General features: G+C 36.1%; 1 protein-coding gene across 1 annotated transcript in view; it reads right to left on the bottom strand.

The window, feature by feature from the left end:
- Positions 1-1,338: 1,338 nt before the first annotated feature.
- Lin7a (lin-7 cell polarity scaffold A) overlaps positions 1,339-20,455 on the bottom strand; it is a 130,423-nt gene continuing 111,306 nt past the window's right edge. The window contains exons 5-6 of the mRNA XM_026391417.2: positions 10,017-10,232; positions 1,339-1,402 (exon numbers count right to left, since the gene is read on the bottom strand). Coding sequence (XP_026247202.1) covers positions 10,017-10,232 — 216 coding nt within the window. The 3' untranslated portion in view covers positions 1,339-1,402. The remainder of the gene's footprint in view (positions 1,403-10,016; positions 10,233-20,455) is intronic.

Below are 20,455 nucleotides of genomic sequence, written 5' to 3'. Positions count from 1 at the left end.
AGCTTTGTGCTTAAGGCAGTAAGTGCTGAAATAATGATTGCTTCTTATTCGTTCCATGATGTAAAATCAGATTAGGTGCCTAGAGTTATCAGGAGTCAAACATTGTGATCTCTGTAAGTGGCTCCATAAAAGACCTAAGTAATCTTTCCCTCTGGAAGAAGCAGCATGCACCATTCACAATATTGATAACACTGGTTTCTGGTTTCGATATGCTTCATTGAAAAAAATAATAATACTTTTGATTGCTCTTAGACTGCCAAAAACATATATTTTATATTTGGGGAAACTGATCTAAACTTTATGTGATATATCTCGTAAGCTTCAAAGCATCAAATTTTAAAGACTTTCATGACAGTACATCTGTGTATGCAGCGTTTGGATTTCTCCAGAGCTTAACAATCAAAAATATAAAACTTAACAAAAATTAAAATTGAGAGCAGGGTTGTATTTGTGATGTGAGGATCCTTTCACAAAGCTAGTTCTTTTCCTAGTATTCTTTCACCAGAGTCATAATGCTTGGTAAGAAAAGAATCTAAGTTGTAACAAATGTATTCTGATAATATATATATATATATATATATGTATATATGTATATATATAGTGGAATAAATATACATTATATTCTGTTAGAATTAATAATAGATACAAACCATACTTGAATTAAAATAAGTATAGTACTAGAGTTCCTACCTTTGTTTTTAGCAAACTAAAATTTGAGCTAAAAGTGTCCCACTCTGTTAATGCATAATAAAATTCATGGAAACAGAAAATAAAAAGCCAGGTGCTTCTAGAGCATGAAGAGACTATAAATACAGTGTAATAACTTGCCATTTTCCAAAGGAGGGTAGAGGTTGAGTGCGCAATGAACTGGAATTCCAACTCGGACAACTCAGCAATGTGGACTGTGGAGGGGCCAGGGCCAAGGGCAGAGTGTAGGATTCTTTCAAGTGACGACCACCTTGAACTGATACAGTTTGAACTAGGGCCTGAGGAGGGGCTTGCTAATCTCTGGAAAAGCTATAGACCAAAGGCTCACTTCATCCTGGCCCTGGTGATTTATTCCAAAGTCACAGACTTTACTCTTCTCATACTGTTTCAGTCTGCAGACTGGAGAGCATCTCTCCTTCTACACACTGAGGATTCTCACTGCAGTGAATGGAAGGTCTGTGTGTGTAAAGAGCCAGTGAACAGGGAGGGGTGGGGGGCGACAGGGTGGCTCAAGCCCAGAGAAAGAAGGTGTCGAGTTGCCGTGGTAAAGACTTTATACACCATGTGTTCACAGCTTCTTGACAGGTATAATTATCAGTGTTGTCTTTTCCTTTACTATGTGCTGGGATTCTGAAGCACGTTTTTCAGACTTGTGACTATTAGATGTTGGATCAAGTAGCTTTCCTGCAAGGGCCTGCAAGAGGGGAAAAGAGTGAAATCAGTGATTAGTATTCATTTATCAACTACTGATATGCTAAAAATATCAAAGGAGCATGTGCTGTGTGAGAACGGCAAGAATTATTTTGGGTGCTGTCATTCATGCACAATCTTACACACATGAAAAAAGATCATTTGATGTTTGTAAAGGAAGTAATTATCGAATGAGGCTGGAAAAGCCACAGTCATTCCCCCAAACAAAATTTAAAAAGCACCATTTGGAAACATTTTAAATATAGAACATTTCTTCTCACCATGATGATTCTATTTCTCTTCATGCAGGCAAAATATAAATAACATTTATATTATAACTCTCCAGGCATTTAGTGTGGTTTTGTTGAGAAACAAAACAGCAAAGCCTCTTGCTGACAAGCTAGAAGCACCAATGTCCCTTCTCTGAAGCACACGTTAAGCCTGTCTCTCCTCCTACAAGGTCAGCCCGACCCTATTTAGAAGAGAACTCGAACTAGAACGTGTCCACGCCAGCAGATTTGGGGGAGCTGCTTCCTTAAACACTTCCCCTAAGCCTGTCACTTTTCCACCATGATGGAGTCATTTCCTTCAGAAGGAACTGTGGTTTCCAATCTTTGTGTTGAAAGCTGCTGCTATTTTTAATGGATACTGAAAATCATTTACAAAACAGATATTTAACAAAATTGTCTAGCCTATTCTGTACTATCACTCTCCAGCTACCATGCCTTCTAGAGAGGTGATAATAGCCCACTGGGGCTTCCAGAGTGGACTGAAAATCACATGTGAGGCCACTGTGCTTCCTTAGGTATCTCTTAACAGGAACACAATTAAAACAGCTGGCATGTCATTAACACTTTTAACTATTACAGTATTCTACTACTACTATTGCTGTTGCTGACCAAAACTTATCGGGTTGACACTAATGGCCACATATTTTGCTAAGAACCTTACATATATATATTTTTTTCTTATTTAATATCCACAACAGACTGCTTTACTGAGTTTCTGACTGAATAACTTCCTAAAGGTCACTCAGCTGCTAGGTGACAAAGATCTAGAGACTGAGTTTTTTATTAATTAAATTATAATGTGTCACATGTTTTGAGGGAATGAGACTCAGAAAGGGTGAGTCTTGCTAAGAGGCTTGGAGCTCTTCATCCATGCAGCAGAGCAGTAAGAGATACATTGACGATTGGGAGGGCACTGGTTTCCCCGTGTAGGTCTCCAAAATACCTCTGGGATGAACTGTCTGCACCAAATGTTCTTATTATTTCCCTCAGGCCTATCATTCATAATTCAACAGGTTAGCATTTCATTTTCTTAAGCAAAATCCTCTTTTCTATCTTAGTGTGGATTTTCTTAATCCAATTGCTTTGCCAACACTAAGTGAGCCATTGTGATAGTGCCTCCCCAAGCCCTGAACAGTTCCATGTCCTCTTCTTCAGAACCTGTAAATGTGTTGATTACATGTCATTGGGAAATTAAAGTTGTAGATGGAATTACGGTTGCGGATCAGTTGATATTAAAGATAGAATAGCATACATCTAGGGCCCACTGTGAAAGTGGAAGAGGGATAGGACAAAGAAGTACTCTGAAATTAAAACATGCTTAGAACGAAATGAAGAAGAAAACATAGCTTATCAAAATGCTGGGATGCAGTGAAATTGGTGTATAGATGGAAGTTTATGGCATTGGATGAGGATGTTACAAAAGAAGAAAGATCTAATAGCAATTACCTAAGTATAACAGAACTCCTTTAAAATTTAAAAGCTCCAAATTGATTGTTTCCCTTCCATTTCCTGGTAAAAGTTATTGTTCAATATCAGTTTCCTCATACTGACAATGGGAACTGAGACATTGTCCCCAAAGGCTGTGCAGATGCCAGCAAGGGTTGAAAAGCCTAGATTTCTGACATACTCTGGCTAGCATGATCTAGCTAAGTCTACATGTGTACATTCTCTGGCTTTTATTTCTGTAAATTGTAACCACTTTTAGGGCCTATGAATTAGCTACCTTCGCAGTTTGGGGCAAGCTACAATTAAATTAAATTCATTTTTCTTTTTATATTGTTTGATCATTTCTTATGTAGGCAGGGGACCAAATACAGGATTCCTTGGTGTGGCTTCTAGTAACATAAGCTTCCACCTTTGGAAACTAGAAAAAAAAAAGGACAAATTAAATCCATAGTAAGCAGAAGAAAAGAAATAATAAGTGGAGCAGAAACTAATAAAATGGAAAACAGGAAAATAGGAAAAATCAATGAAACCCAAACCTGGTTCATTTAAAAAAAAAATCAGTGCAATTAATAAACTTCTTTCCAGGCTAACTAAGGAGAAAAAGAGGATACAAGTTACTACTATCAAGAGTGAAAGAGGAGACATCACTCAAATCTTCTGGGCATTAAAAAGACAATAAAAGAATATTATAACTATTTAAGATCTTGATAAAATACTTGAAATGAACTGATTCTTTGAAAGACACTGACTGCCAAAACTCATACAAGAAAAGATAATCTGACAACTAGTAACTCCCCAAACAGAAAGCACCAGACCCAGACAGCTTTATTTGGTAATTCTATCAAAATAAAAATTCTAACAATTCTCTACTACCTCTTTCAGAAGATAAAAGCACAGGTAACACTTCCTAACTCATTTTGTATGACCAGCATTACCCTAATACCAAAATCAGACAAAGACATACAGGAAAAGAAAGCTACAGACTGATACTTTTCATGAATGAAGATTCAACAAAAATATCAGCAAATCAAATCCAATAAGGTATAAAAAATTTAATAACCTTAATGCCCATCTATAAGATGGACACTCAGAAAATGTGGATCTAAATTTACTAGTATGCATCATAGTGTTGAGTTTTAAAACATCAGGTTAATATTAAGAACATGGGGTATGAGCCTATATGAAAATAAGCTCATACATACATAAGTACATGGAATCTTAAATATATAGAAATAAACAAAGAATGGACGCTAAAATGAAGGGAGATTTTCCTGAATGGTTGATTTTTTTCTTTATACTTCTGTACTGTCTAAAACTTCTGCAGTGAACATATTATTTTCATAATTAGAAAATATTGGAAATCAATATCAGTCAATTCAACCAGAATTTTTATAAGCAATAACAACAAAAGTGGAAGATAGAAGAGAGTGAGAGGAAGAGATGTGACAATGGAAACAGAGGTAACAGCAGGGCTACAGGAAATATCTGACCCCCACCCCCCAACCATTGCTAGTTTTTGAAGATAGAGGAAGAGGCAAGGAGACAGAGACTTAAATGAATTTGTTCATAGAGTTTCCCTAGTCCTCATGAGACTGCTGGACTTCCATTCTACATAATACAAGAGTATTTTTAAAAATTTTATTTTTTCATTGCAAATAATTATATATATGTGTATATATATATATATATATATATATATATATATTTATGAGGTACAATGTGGTTTTGATATATGTTTATAATGTGGAATGATTAAACCAGGCTAATTAACAAATCCCTCACCTCACAAGCTTATCATTTTTGTCTGTGCAGTGAAAACGTTTAATATCTACTCTATAAGCAATGTTGAACTATACAAGGCATGGTTATTTATTATAGTCCACATCCTCTGCAATAGATCACTAAAGCTTATTCCCCCTGCCTTGCTGAAACTTGTATCTTTTGATTATCTCCCTTTTCCCATTGGCCCCTTCCCCAGCCTCTAGTTGCCATCATTCTATTCTCTGCTTCGGTGAGTTCAATGTTTTAGATTCCACACCTAAGTGAGATTACATGGCATTCATCTTTCTGAGCCTGGCTTATTTTATTTTAGCATAATGTCTTCCAAGTTCAACCATTGTGTTGGAAATGACAGAATTTTTCCTCTTTAAAGCTTAATAATATTCCATTGTGTATATATATAAGATTTTGTTTATTCAGTCATCTGACAATGAACACTTAGGTTGCATACTTATCTTAGGTATTGTGAATAACACTGAAATGAATATATGAATATAAAAGTAAAGCTATTTATTTGGCATAATTCTTTCTTTCTTATTCTTTTCTTTTTTTTTTTTTATGCTGGGATTGAACCCAGAGGTGCTTAACCACTAAACTACTTCATCAGCCCTGTTTATGGTTAATTTTGAGACAGTGTCTTGCTAATTTGCTTAGGGCCTTGTTAAGTTGCTTAGGGCCTTGCTAAGTTGCTGAAGCTGGCTTTGAACTTGCCATCCTCCTGCTTTAGCTTCCTAAGTCTGAGGGATTACAGGAGTGTGACACTGGGCCCGGCTTACCATGCTGTTTTGATTACTACAGTTTTGTAATAGATTATTTTAATATTTATTTTTTAGTTTTAGGTGGACACATATCTTTATTTTATGTATTTTTTATGTGGTGCTGAGAATCGAACCCAGTGCCTCATGCATGCTAGGTGAGTACACTACCACCTGAGCCACATAGATTTTGAAGTCACATAGTGTGATGCTTCTAGCTTTGTTCTTTTTGCTCAGGACTGCTTTAGCTATTCAAGGATTCATGCACATTTTGGAATATTTTTCTATTTTGGGGAAAAATGACACTGAAATTCTGAGATGGATTGTGCTGAATCCTATAGAATTAGAAGATAATACATCGTGTTGTTATTTTTTTCACCACTAAATTTGTGACGACTTCATGGCAGCCAAAGAAAGGTTTGAAATGATGAAGGTCTATGAAGTATGGTGAACTCTTTTGGAGGTCAGTGGTGAGGGAAATTTGGACACCTTTAATAAGCAGCATCAGACTGAATCCCTAGAAAGTTCATGAAGGACGCTGTGAACTGAAATCAGAAAATCAAAGGTCAAGTTCCTTTAAACAGAGGGGTAGAGTGAGCCAGAGTGGTTATGATCAAGATCCTGGGTTTGAATCCCACCCCTGGCATTTGCTAGCTGTGAAACATTTCATACACTTTAAGAACTCCTATATGCCTCCATTCCCTACTCAAAAATGAGATTAAAAATAGTACCTAAACCTAATAAGGCTGCTGTGAAGATTAAGTGGTTTAATATATATGAAGCTCTTGGAGAAGTTCTTGGTATTCATTAATTCTGACTGGCATTTCTAAGTTCCTTAGATTTATTTTTATCAGGGTCTTTCTCTGGAACCTGGTTCTCCTAGTGACTGGGATGGTGATTTTGGTAATGAACCCCTGGATCAGATCATCAGGACCACAACATAGATGGCAATAGTAATGGTAATAGATGGCACAGCATGATTTCAATAGTGAACAAAGCAAAGAAAATCGAGGTCTGAAGAGAGCCAGCAAGGCCACTGAAAAATGCAGCTACTTTATAAATCTGAAGATACTTAGCATGGTTTTGAATGTAATGAATTCTCCACCCTGCATCCAGCAAAGACAACAGTTTATTCTTGATTTGGGGGGGAATGTTGATATCTCAAGAAGTATTCCTCTTCTTTCTTGCTTTTATTCTTTGGGAATATGAGTGAAATGTGAATGTATACAAAAAAATCACATTTTAAAACTAAGATGCTAAAAGCTGCATAAATGTAACACTTTCTCAAAGAAAATGGTATAGCAGGAAAAATTCCTACATTTACATTTTGTGTTTAGATTTCTATTATGAAAATGTACCGTACTTTTTGTTTTTCTACAGTTTGGGAAATATAACCTTTTTGTGAGTTATCAAGCAGAAGTAAGGGAGAAATACAACAGATCATTACTTCAGGAGAATTTAAAATTCAGAAGAGGCCTAAGAGAAAAATTTCTCACACACTAGTGGTATTCAACCCCTTTGTCATTTTTATCCCCCGTTTACCATTGCTAGTTCCTTCATACTTGATACCATCTCAGAGAAAAGAAATTATTTCTGATTTTGAGCATAGAAAATAATAAGACAATTTCTAACAATATTTTGCTTTACCTAGTCTTTGCTTGACTGGTTGACCTTTAAAAAAAAAAATCTGAGATCTGTTCCAAATTAAATAGGTCAAATAAACTTGACATTTCTTCTTAAAAACAACTGTAGTATAAGCTAACAAGTGTAACAAATCCCATTTGATGCTTAAAAATTGAATTAATTAAAAATTAAATAAGAACCAATGTAGGTCTCTTTGACTGAATTAACCACAAAATCCAGGGATAACATGACTTGGGTGTGTTTTACTTGTACTTGAAATGGTCAGTATGGTTTCATCTCTAGGGGCCTTGGCTGTGTGTACTGCAAGTGCCATCTTGACAGGCATAAGTATAAATTTCATATCCACATAAATAGAACTCTAATATATCCTGCACAATAACGCAAAACAAAACAGTTTGCAAACAGCTTTCGTGAAAGATGTTGGTCTCTTGTAATGAACCAATAGGAAATTCAGAGGTGATTAAATGAGGGCTGATGAAATAGAGAAATGAAATTTAGTATATGGTCCCACCATATACTTAATTAACTGAATGAACATAATATTGGAAACTTTTAGAAAGATCTCAGAAGTCGAAATGGCAATTTTTTTTCTTTCAGAACACTATCTGAACAATCTTACTCAGGGCCAGTGCTGTAAATCAATGAGGAGAATTGGTATAAGTCTATGTATAACCAAAGATGGAAGAAACAATAGGATTAACAGAAAACTCATTGGTGTTACAGAGTGGATTGTTATTACTACCAAGAAAAGACCTTTGAAGGATTCTGAAAGTACAGCTGGGTAACAGAAGTGAAGACTATGGGTGAAATGACATTTTCTGGTCTGTCCACAGAGCTCCATCGTAACCACATCATCTAGCAGAAGCCACCGCATCTCTTGCCTGGACCACTGTGTTTTCTAGTTGGCTCTGCTTCCACTCTTACGCTGCAATCATCATTTTCACAGCAGCTAGAATGATCTCTATGGTACATAAATTCTGGTCGCTCTTTTGCTTTAAAATCTTCAGGGTCTTCCACTGCACCTCATTTACCTGGGGCTTTGCAAAGCACTCTGTGGCTGGCCCCCACCCATCTTGGTGCCCTTTAAACCACTACTGCCTTTCCTCCTCCCTCTCTAGCCCCTAACTACCCAGGTTTTCTTTATTCCTCAAACATCAAGTAGCTTGTGCACCACTGTACTGGCTATTTCCTCCTCTTAGTCTCTCTTTGTGGCTTCTCCTCTTTGTTCAGTTTCATCTTAAATATTTTCTCCTTTGAGAGGTCTCTCCTGACAACCGAGCCCGAAGTCTCCACTCACCAGTCTCTATTCAGACAGCCTTAATTACTCTCTAACTGTGTAAACCACTGGTCCCAATAGGAAGTGTTCAATTTACATTTTTTTAAAATAAATTTCTCTTCCACCAGACTGTCAACATCATGAGATCTAGGACGTTGCTCATGCTTGCTCCTGAAACTCCTTGAACAAGCCTGGCCCACGGGAGTGCCAAGGAGGAGTTTATTGTTGAATAAATACACATTTTAGAATGAAAATGTAGTTCTAGAAAAAGATAAAAGCCATAGTATGTCTAATAAAAGCAGCAGGCTATGGGAGATAGATGGTTAAATTTCCAAGAGTGTCAGAGGATAAATCCTGTACATTTTTTTAAAACTCCCCTACATAGCCTCTCCTTTTCATAAGAGTCACAAAAATCTGAAAACTTCATGTTATATCCAATGTCCCTGGTTGTGCAATTTGTAATATAATATGAAATAACTCAAACCTACCATCATCATTTTTCCAAGAATATTTGAGCCTCATTTCAAATACACACCTGCATACATTGTAGTGCAAAGGTACTTGATGATATAAACTGTCTTTTCCAAAGAATAGCAAGAAAAATGTAGGTAACTTCAGAACATCTGATATTATTGGCAGATAAAGTACACGGTAGAGTAAGAGAAAAATAATTCTGTGCTTCCTGTAAATGGGTTTATGAGGAATCCAGTGAAATTACTGCAATATCAGGTTGTTCATCCAAAGAGGCAGGATTTAATGACACTTGCCTTGAAGGATTTTTTTCATAGTATTAGGGATAATGTGTGTAAGGGCCTCGAACACAATGGGCACTTCAATGATGGTGACTCTTACTGTCAATATTTTTTCCTTCAATTTTCTTGGAAATACACAGCAACACTTGATTTAGCATCTGAGTCACCAAGTGGAGTTCAGAAAGAGAGTCTTAGATACCTATTTTAAATGAATAACAAAGATGAACTTCAAGATCTCTCAGATCCTGAGCACTGGCAAATCTCTACTTCATTCTTCTAGATGGAACATATTTCCCATAAATTTTATTTTTATTCTCAAGATCTTCACAAGGCCAGCACTGTAAGGTTGTGCAGTTTGTACGCGTAGATCCAGATTAGCACAGAGACTGCATTTCCTAATTGTATAAAGGCATCTTAGAATCTGTACTTGCCCCTCCCAAAATATATTAATTTCTTTAACATTCCTTGAGACTATATTGATTCACCCATAAAAAACAAACAAACAAAAAACTATGTGATATATGCTTACTTTTTTTGACATCCTTGTCTTTTGATTGATTTTGTTTGGACTATTAGATGTAGTGATGTTGTTTCAGTTAGGGAATTGTATTTTTAAAAACAACAATTTCGATCGCATCTAAGGTACCTTCCTTATACAGAACCAGGCACTGCTCACCTAGGACATGTGGTTTTGCTGTGTTTGTTGCTGCTGCTGCTGCTGCTGTTGAATGAGCAATTGCTGCTGTTGCCTACGCCGGGCTGTCCGCAGCTTCTCAAAGCGAGCCTCCATTTCTTCCAGGACTTTCGGGGTGTATCGGACCACCAGCTTGACACTGTCCTTTGCAGCCTTGAGTAGTTCCACAGCTTTCTCATGGTGCTCTCCTTCCACGCTCTGAAAAGACAAGGACGTTTGTTACAGGGAAGTCCTTCCATGTTCTCTTCCCTGGGAGACTGAACTGAAATTAGTATCCTATCGAAAGTCCAGAATTTAAAAGTTGAAGCAAGCACAGCAAGTGGGATATAATACTATCACCATCATTTATTATGTTCATAGATGAACTGTGAGCCTGTTAGGCTTCATCAGGACAGAGAATGGATCAGATTAGGGATTCAAGTCAGGAGGGTTAAAAATAATATAAAAGAAATGCTAACATTTTGAAAGGGATTTCTTTTCCTTTTTTCGGTGTGGTACTGGGGATTGAGCACCATATCTCATGAAGCACTCTACTGCTGAGCTACATTGCTACCCCTTTCTATTTTTTTTTTTAATTTTGAGATAGTAACCAGATTTTGTGGGACCCTACAAAGAAATGAGACTGCTTCTCATTCCTCTCAGCTGATTCCTAGGGTGGGTGACATGACCAATAATTTACAAGATTGTAGTGTAAAGGCCTTTGTGCCTAACTTCTTCAATAAAATTTCAAGAAAAATTGGCTGAATGATTTGATATCTAGGAACTGAGATAAGCTTAAAGATCATCGGAACATCTGAGTGGCACTGGGTGGCAGAGGAGGCCAAGTACAGTTGGTTGAGATTACATTTTCATAGCCTAATTGGAAGGGGGACACTTGACATGGATATCGGCTTAAGCTACCAAAAAACACAGTAATTCACATCTGAAGCTCATATCAATTGTAATATGAGATTCATAATTACCACTACTCTACAGATTTGGAAACTTAAAGGATTATGTCCAATTCTAACCCTTGCTTCAGAAAGGTGAATGTGAACTGAGGAAGAAAAGGTTTGAATTTAGCAACAATATTGTCACTGGCAGCTTGTAAAAGCTCGGCTTATCATTTGTTGGAGTATAGCACAGATAATAAGGGTTTAAAAATTGGGCACAGTGAGCCCTGGAGGCAACTTATATAACCAATGCTCCATGTCTGGATTGCACAGTAAGCAGAGGTTTTAAAGAGGTTTTAGGTAGAGTGAATTTTTATCTGTGGTTAAAGTCTAGGAAAATAGGTACATTTGTTGATTAATTCATTCTTTTAATTATTCATTCAATCATGAACATAGTCTCTTAGCAGACTTTTATTAAGTATTTAATCTACTAAATTCTTTGGAACAACATGAAAGAGAGAGGAAAACTTTGAAAATATTACACAATATAAACTCTGTTTTCTGTGTGCTTGTAATTTCTTTGTAATTTGTACCAACAGAATTTGATACGGTATGAAATTTTCCTTTTAAAGGAAAACTTGGTGATTCGGTTGTGCATAATTTCTTTTTTAATATTAAAAGTTGCATGTTTATATGTTTTAATAACGCTGGTTCACTCCTTTTCTAGGCCAGTTGATTAGTTTCCAGACTTTTTTTTTTTTTGGCTTTTGTTCTATTTGCTTTCATTTAATAGGTTGTAGATTCTAGGCCAGACTGTGAGAGGCCCATTATCTCTTTTTAGGCACTGTGCCTGTGATTCAGAGCTGCCACGGGAGGGCTGTGGTACTAATGCAGGGCATGGGCTTTCATGGCAGGGGCAAAGGGTTGACAGAAATAATAGCCATGATGTCCATACTCAGCCCTGGGAACTATCGAAGTGAAGTTATCCTCTCCCATACAACAATTTACAGAGAGCAGACTCTACGGTCTTCAAACTTAGAATTTTGGTCTTGATGTTTTTAATCCATAGATTACATGTTGACTCAGCTCCCATCCCTTTGGGGCTCACCAGAATCAACAGGTCTCTTGATGGACTCTTAGCTTCCTCTGTGTTCCCCATCAGGGTACAGAACCATTATATGAGATCTGGACTGCAACCGACTTCATTTCTACTACTGAAAATATCTTTAGTAAATCAAATAACACAAATTAGAGAACTGATCATTATTCAGAAACTCAGATGAATTTTAGAGATGGGTTTGAATTCATATAAGCATACTCATAGAATTAATTATTTCAGACAATCAACTTTGTTTTTAAATTGTTTTCAGCATCTTAAGACAAGCAAATCACCAAGTTTTCCTACCATAATAGTGATCATAGAGTTAAGGCCCATCCTGGATAGTTCTCTTTTTCTACCTGCTTTGCCTGCTTTGTAATTTTGAAGGTATATACTTGTCTCCTTAACCTATTATTTGTTAATTTTCTGGGGTGCCTTCAGTTCCTCTGTATAATTTCTTAATGAGAATAAGGTAGCTTTTCCCCCCTTGTTTTTTCTTTCCATTTTATGGTAAGAACAAAAATGCATACCACCTACTCTTGGAAGTCTTGCTCAGTGAATTTAAAAAAAAAGCCAAAAGATGCTCAGTTAAAGTGTATATGTTGATGTGCAAACACTCATTACTGAGTATCCCTTATACCCTGAAGGTTTGGCATATATTTCTGCTTTTGACTTTATCTATTCCTTAGTCTTATAGAAAGCATACTTTATTTCTTGCTAAATATTTAAAACCTGTTTTGAAACTTGATAGATTATTTGTATATAGTTAAGCCAGTTTTTTTTTGTTGTTGTTGTTACTCAAACTATATAGAAAGCCCTCCTGATTTAGGAATCATTCCTTGTAACAACTTGAGTAATCTCTGAAATCTTGTGACAACGGTCTCACAGATGAGAATGTGGTTCGTATATGGCTCGGGGACACCTGGAAAGGCTTCCAACTTTAAAATTAAAAACCTGAAATTCTGTGCTTTTTGGTTTCATTCCCTTGCTTGTAATTATTCATCTCTTTGTTATAATTATTATTGCGATTTGAGAAAGTTGTTAGCATGAATTAATTTAACAAAAGGCTTTCCAATTGACATCTGGTGAAAGTTGGATTTTATTAAGAAGGTGAGGGGGGATACAGAAGACATAAGCATATATATTAGTTACTCAGGAAATATTTTATGGTCCTAAAACAAAAAAATACTCTAAAGAAAAACTTTATATAAATTATAGTTATGCTCAGGCTGGCCTTAAGCTTTCACTGAAATGAAATAAAATGTACTCCGAAATAAATAGACATTCCTGTCCTGAAAAACATTTCTGCTGTCAAATCTTTTTAAAATGCACATTCAAAAATCAATATGGGAAGGGAGAGTTCAAATATTTTTTTTTACTATTTTCAAAATTCATAAACACATGCTAATGAAATGCTAAGCATATAACCATAAGAAGTTAATATTTACAAGAATCTATTTTCATTTAGGAAACAGAGGAAACAAATAGCTCAGTGAATAATCAGATGCACACTTGTTTGGTGAGCAATCTCATGTAGTAGAAAGTAGGCCCTAGGAAGTTTTGAAGGTAGTTTATTTGTTGAAGTGTAGCAAATCAGCAGCTTACAAATGAACCACCTTTAAACACGGCTGCATTGTGATGTTTCAGTAGCTTTTCTATTTCCACACTTCGTGAGATATTAAAATGTCTACTATTTCTGGTATGTTCAATTTCCTAGTTGATTGAGAATCTTCTCTAATAAGAGAGAATTTGGATTATACTACATACATAAACTTGTGCATGAATGAATAGCTTCCCCTTGACCCCCATGATAATTGCATTTTGACTCTGGTTAGACCTCAGATAGAAGAGATGCCTGCTCTGGGAAGGAATCTTGCTATCAGTTACACCCTTCAGTTACCAGATGCTTAAATCTGTATGTAGGTTTTTCTCTGTTGGGATTACATGGAAATCCTCCTGGCTGAGTTTGCTGTGACATAAGTTGCTTAAAACGTTTGTTGGACAACAAAGAGTTGGCAATACCTCCTGGTTATTTCAGGCATACCTACATTCAAGTGTATGCGTCTGCTCCTGAGTGACATCAGCCATTTCTTTGGATTTTACTTAATCCAAAGGGCAGATGACATTATCGGGGAGTAAAGGATATTAAGAGTGTGAGGTTACAATATCTTAGTGCAATTAAGCAGCTCAGAAACTCTGAACAGTATATCTGAAAAGTCTCTTAGAAACAATCTCATTTATATCCTTTTTGTCTTAAGACATAAGGAAACAGAGACTAAGAGGAGCTGGGACCCAGCCCGTTGTATAAATTTGTTTGTTGTAAGACTAGATTAGAACTCATTGTTACTACCTACTTCTTTTTCAAAAACACTATATTACTGGGGCTGGAGTTGTGGCTCAGTGGTAGAGTACTTGCCTAGCATGTATGAGGCCCTGGGTTTGATTCTCAGCACCGGATATAAATAAACGAACCAAATAAAGGTCCATCAACATCTAAAAAAAAAAAGATTAAAACAAACAAAATAACCCCCCCCCCAAACACTATACTAGTTTCTGAGGACAAGGAATCCAAAAATGAAACACACACATTGTAGGTCAGTTTTGCATGATGTGAAAGGATAGAAACTAATGATGAGGAAAAGCTATGTCAACTCCTAGCAGAAGGGTGTGAGTTGGCCAGTAAAGGAAAATCATGAGTCGACCTGAGGGGTCACTGTTAGTGGGCTGTGATTCTCAGCTTTCAAAAGGCCCAATATAGCTAAACAATGACATACTCTTTTCCCAAAAGGTAATAGTGATTGATTTTGGATGTTTTTCTTTTTTTCTTTTTTTTTTTTGGATTGGAGAAATTTATTAAAATTTAAATACAATTTATTAAAATAAAAGGTTTAGACTTCCATTCCATAAATATCCATTCAGGTGCCTTTCACAGGATAAACCAAATATTTGCTGCTGTCATTAAAGCCTTTGAATTTTCAGGATGACAGAAGTCTGCCTGTATTTATCCACACACAAATTCTTAATCCCCAAATTAAGGAAGAGTACAGGATAAGACATTTGCAGACAAGCCATTACTGAAATTCAAATCCCTAGACATTTTCTATGGAACAATAAATAAAAGGCTGTATTATTTTCAAGAATGTAAAATTGGATTGTTGCAGCCAGATAGATCACTTTGTTCTTTTGATAGTTTTGCTGTTCTCCAATAAGATGTTTTAATTATTTAATTTTAAGAATATGTGTGTTTATATAAATAAATGTGTGCATGCATGTATGTTTAATCTTATTATAACATTTACTGAGTACTTATTTAGTGCAAGGCCAGCTGATTTATGAGAATTATATGTAATCCTCACAATTCATGTATAAAAATGGTAATGGAAAAGGTTAAAAAATTCGTTCCAGATCTCCACCTAGTACATAGGACAAACAGATATGAACTGAGATTGATCTGTTCACAAAGACTAACCAATTCATACCAGTCTGTAGTCTAAAACAAGATAATAAAGAAAAAGTAAATATTTCATAGGTAACTTTCTTTATTCATGGGAATTTTTAGACTGGTAGTTTTTAAACCTGGATGTTTATAGAAGTCAACTGAAGAACTTTTTAAATACAGAGATCTAGGCAGTTCTTAGACTTGCCATATCAACATTCATAGCAATATACTTATGACTGGGTATAAAACTCAGACCCAGCCAGTCACTCTCTGATGCACAGATTTGCCTTTGGATACCGTGCTTCAGACTGTAACTAATCCAACCAGGAGATGTCACTGAGGATGTCTGGTGATGGAAATCTTATCATTTTGCCTTGGTGTAAGCTCTATAGACAGCATTTTTTTTTCATTAAAAAAAAAAAGAAAAAAGAAAAAAGCAGCAGCAGCTATGTTGTCTTTGTATTTAATTAAGAAGTGATTATCTATGAACAAGCTACAGAATATATTAAGAACTTTATGATTCTTTGATCCTTTCCTTCTCTCAAATATGTTAATTTTCCTATTCTAACTGTATTATCTTTTGCTTAAGAAAAGTGGCAAGTGCATTAAAAGTATCACATTTATCCCTTGGAAACAATATGCTAATGTTCTTTCAGAGCACTTTTGTTCCTGCCTAAATGCTAATATCTATCTCAGCATACTATAATTTATCAGTTCACAATAATTCTGCTGCCACTAGATTGTCCAAGGGCAGGATGCCTCATTTATCCATCCTTTTATTAGCATCTGTTATGTGCCCAATAAATACTTATTTAAATAATAAAACATTCTATACCTACCTATCTACCTATACACATATAATATAGGTAGATATTATACACATGTAATACAGATAGATATAATATACATTACATTCTATATTACATGTATGTGTGTGTGTGTGTGTGTGTGTGTGTGTGTGTGTGTATAATGTTTTCCTATTAAACTAAGGAGCCAGTTTGATTTGGTCTTTTTCATTTACCAGCTGTGTGAACCTAGCTAAGTTGATTAAGTTCTTCAAGCCTCAGTTTCCTCCTCTATAAAGTGGATATCATAGGGTACTTGCTATATAGAATCATCACAACCATTACCTTTAATGTAAACAAAGCATTTGGAATAATACCTGCACTTACAAGGGGTCCAACAAATGCTAGGTCTTTGTTGAACTACTTTCTCAGTGATAATATTGTTACAGGGCTTCAGATACCCAAGGACAATAACAGCAGTGACAAAATGTAACAGTGTCTTTAGAGTAGGTAGAGGTTTCCTTTATATTATGTAGGAAGAAAAAAATCAACTAATGGTATATGATGCTATTTTAGAAATATATCCTCATATAAAACAATTTAGGTGAATTCACTGCTTTTAATCACCTTCAAGTAATTTAGCAACATCATTTTCATACATACAATTGATATGCTAATTACAAATGATCACTACTTATTCATGAAAAATTATTCCTCTCAGTCCCTCCCCAGTGTCACACTTGGTTAAGGAAAGAACCAGTGTGCAGGAGATTCAGCTGATAGGAGTCTGCATAATGTGAGCGATCTTGAGAGAAGGAAATCATCAAATAATCGAACACCAGAAAAGAGCAAGGAGGTTAATGTGGAAAAAAGTGCATATAATTGCACATATTTTTATCCTGAGAGAGTAGTTATAAAATTTTTTGAACCACGTAAGTGGAGAATGCAGCACATTAGTAGTAGCCTCAGGGGTGACAGAAAGCCTAAAATGAGCAAAAGCTTTAGGATAAAAATCAGTGCCAGAAATCAGATATTCACAAATCTAACATTTGGTTGATCTCAGCCCACCTTTCAAATCTGGGAACTAAAATTGGAATCAAATTCAGCTGCTGCATTTTATAGTAACTCCACACAACCCTTGATGCCCTGGCACCCAAAGGAGGAACAAAAATCCCTGATGGTTGTTGAGATGAAGGGTGAACGCCCACCTGCCCCCATCACACACATGTATACAGATGCCCACAATCATCTTCAGGAGCACAGATGTGAGCTTTGGAGGTTTGAAAATAGAGCAAAATGCCTGGGAAATATTCTTAGAAAATGAGAGGTTTAAGTCAATGTGTTAATTTTTGAATGGTAAATTTCAATGAAGCAGTTGAGATTATTCACAGTAATTTGTGCTTTTGAGATGCATGGTGCTGTGCCTGTCCGCTCTGCCAGGGCATGACACCGTGTGACACTGAACCCCCAAATAACTTCTTGCAATTTACCTAATCCGGAGTGTCATGATCACCAGTTCTCCACATTTGTTTCTAGGTCTGCTTTAGCACAGGAGAGGGGTTGCTGAAATTACCACTGCTCCCTTCCCCTGACATAGATATTACAAGTACCATCTCCACCATACTCAGGACTGCTATCGCTCTAGTTAAAACATGCAAATGCACCCTACTGAGTAAAATTTAATGCCACACCTTAATCAAACCACCAAACCCTCAGCAGAGAGCCATTGAGGAAAGGCGAGAACCAGGGTTAGAACTGTCTAGTGTTGATCATGAACAAATCCCAGGGCAATCTTTAGAAAGCAGCCTCCCCTCTTTGTGCCTCGATTTCCACAGGGGGGCTATCCTGGTTTTGGCACTGAGACTTAGTTCTGAGCAAACTGAGATAATTGATTGCCAGTTAAGACTTAGGAAGATGTTACTAAGATGGAAGAGCACACAGTAGCTGATGCTTGGGACATACCATTTCTTTGACAACTTTTGTCAAATCAACCTCCATCATGAAATTTGAATTTTTAGTGGATGTGAGAAAAAGCCATTTTATTAGAGAAGATGGGTGACTAACAGCAAAGGGCAACATGAAGAAAGGGAGGAGATGCTTGAGTTAAGTTTTGAAAAAGTAAGTTTGAGGGCAGCCAAATACCAAGGGGTATTATTTCTCACTTTTTCATCATCCCAAGGATGATCTAGACCAGCATTAAATGGTTATGTTAGTTTATAAGGAGTACTGACATTCTGGTGAGGGCTTTTCAATGATTATGAAGCAGAGCTGCATACGTGGACACTGGCTGAGATCCTCAAGACCCACACTTCAAAGAGTCTGCACTGATTTTTGTTGTAGATAGGTTGTTTATGTAATGGAGACAGAGCAGGAGCTGGAAGATTATGAGAGATTCTGCAAACTAGAAAAAAAGCTTAGCCAATAGCAGGACATACATTTCATCTTCCTATCTGCCCTGCCCAGATGATAGCATAGTATTTGTTTTTATTTTTGGTACTGGAGATTGAATTTATGGATTAGGTGAATCCACTGCTGTTAATCACCTTCAAGTAATTTAGCAACATCATTTGTGTCACTGAGCTACATTTCCAGTCCTTTTCATTAAAAAAAAAAATTGATAGAGGGTCTCACTAAATTGGGGATCACTCAAATTGCTGAGATTAGCCTCAAATTTTTTGATCCTTCTGCCTCAGCCTACCGAGTCTCTGGGATTACAGGCATATGTTACCATGCCTAGCCGACAGTACGCATAATGTGAAATAACATCTTGGATTGTGTCAACCAGAATAGTTTTCTTTATTCCTTCCTTTATTCTTTAATTTCTTACTCTAGCAATCTTATAGAGTTCATAGTTCTCATAGAGATAATAGATGGCTGAAAGTTTTTTAACCTAATCCTTCAAAGGATACACTTCAATATAACCTGTTTGGGTATCTGGAAAATCAGGAAATCAATTTAAAGTATAAGGGAAAAACACTGCAAATCTAGGCAGTTTTCTGATCCTGGGATTGTCATATGTATTCTTGTGAAGTGTAAAATGGCCTGACCACTTACATTGCTGTGTACCATGAATAGTAAAACATTAATAACAGCTATAACATTTAATTTAATTGCAGAGATTCACCATTGTAGCTGCCTTTTTGCAGGAACAGAAGTGAAAATTTAAAGGGTATTTAAGGCTTACTGTCCAATATCTCTCTGGCTCTGCATGTAAATGTCTTTCCAATTAAATGCACAACCAGAGAATATTCTTTACATTTGTTGCCATTATACTAACATTTTTGCATATTTTAAAGGTTCTTACTGACTTGAACTTCCAAGTTTTCTTTATAACCCTTTTCCATAGTCCCTGCTATAAGAAAACTTGCAGTCATCCAAATTAGACCCCCTGAGACACCTTTAACTCTTTCCTTGACCCAGTTTCAATTAACCACAAATATTGGTTGATACTCATTTACCTTCACACCTCATTCTCTCCTTTTATTTCTTATGATTTTTTGCATAGATTTTAAAATACTTTTCAGCTTCTCTCTTACCTAAATTATTATCTAAATTCTCTTCTAGACACCAACCCAAGTCACTTGGTCCTTGCTTTGATTAAACTCTAGTGATGAGTACCAAAGAGCATAGCTCTGGTAGACATTGTCCTTGAGGTCAGGGAATTTCCTACATTGTTTCTCCACAGTGCACAGTACTCACCCATCATTTGCATAACTAATATGAAGAGAACTGGCTTTGAAGCTTAGGCCCAAAGATTTTTAAGAAAGTCAATTATTTTTCCAAGCCTTAGTTCCCACATATACAAAATGGTATTAATACTATCTATTTCAAAGAAGCCATTTCAGATTTAATGGCTGTCCATGAAAAGTGCTACACTAACCATGGCCCAAAGAATGCACTCAATAAATATGGATGTCCTTACCCTGTGTGTATTTCCCCATTTTCTAAAAGAGAAAATTAAAATTTCTGAAGCATGCAAAGCACTTTCCATGATAGGCAGGGTCCAACTCTATTTTCTAATATTAATTTTTAATACAGAAACAATACCATGATTGTTTTGATTTTACTATATATTTTTACGTACTTTCTCCATTCTCCTGTTTTAGTAAATCCCACACCTTGTCCCGAGTTCGTCCCAATAGCATTTATTCTCTATTATGTTACTTTCTTGCTTAAAATAAAACCCTATATAGATATTTACAAATACCATCTCCACCATACTCTTA

This window comes from Urocitellus parryii, chromosome 5, assembly GCF_045843805.1.
Source record: "Urocitellus parryii isolate mUroPar1 chromosome 5, mUroPar1.hap1, whole genome shotgun sequence".
NCBI lineage: Eukaryota > Metazoa > Chordata > Mammalia > Rodentia > Sciuridae > Urocitellus > Urocitellus parryii.
This window is presented reverse-complemented; position numbering and strand designations above follow the sequence as displayed.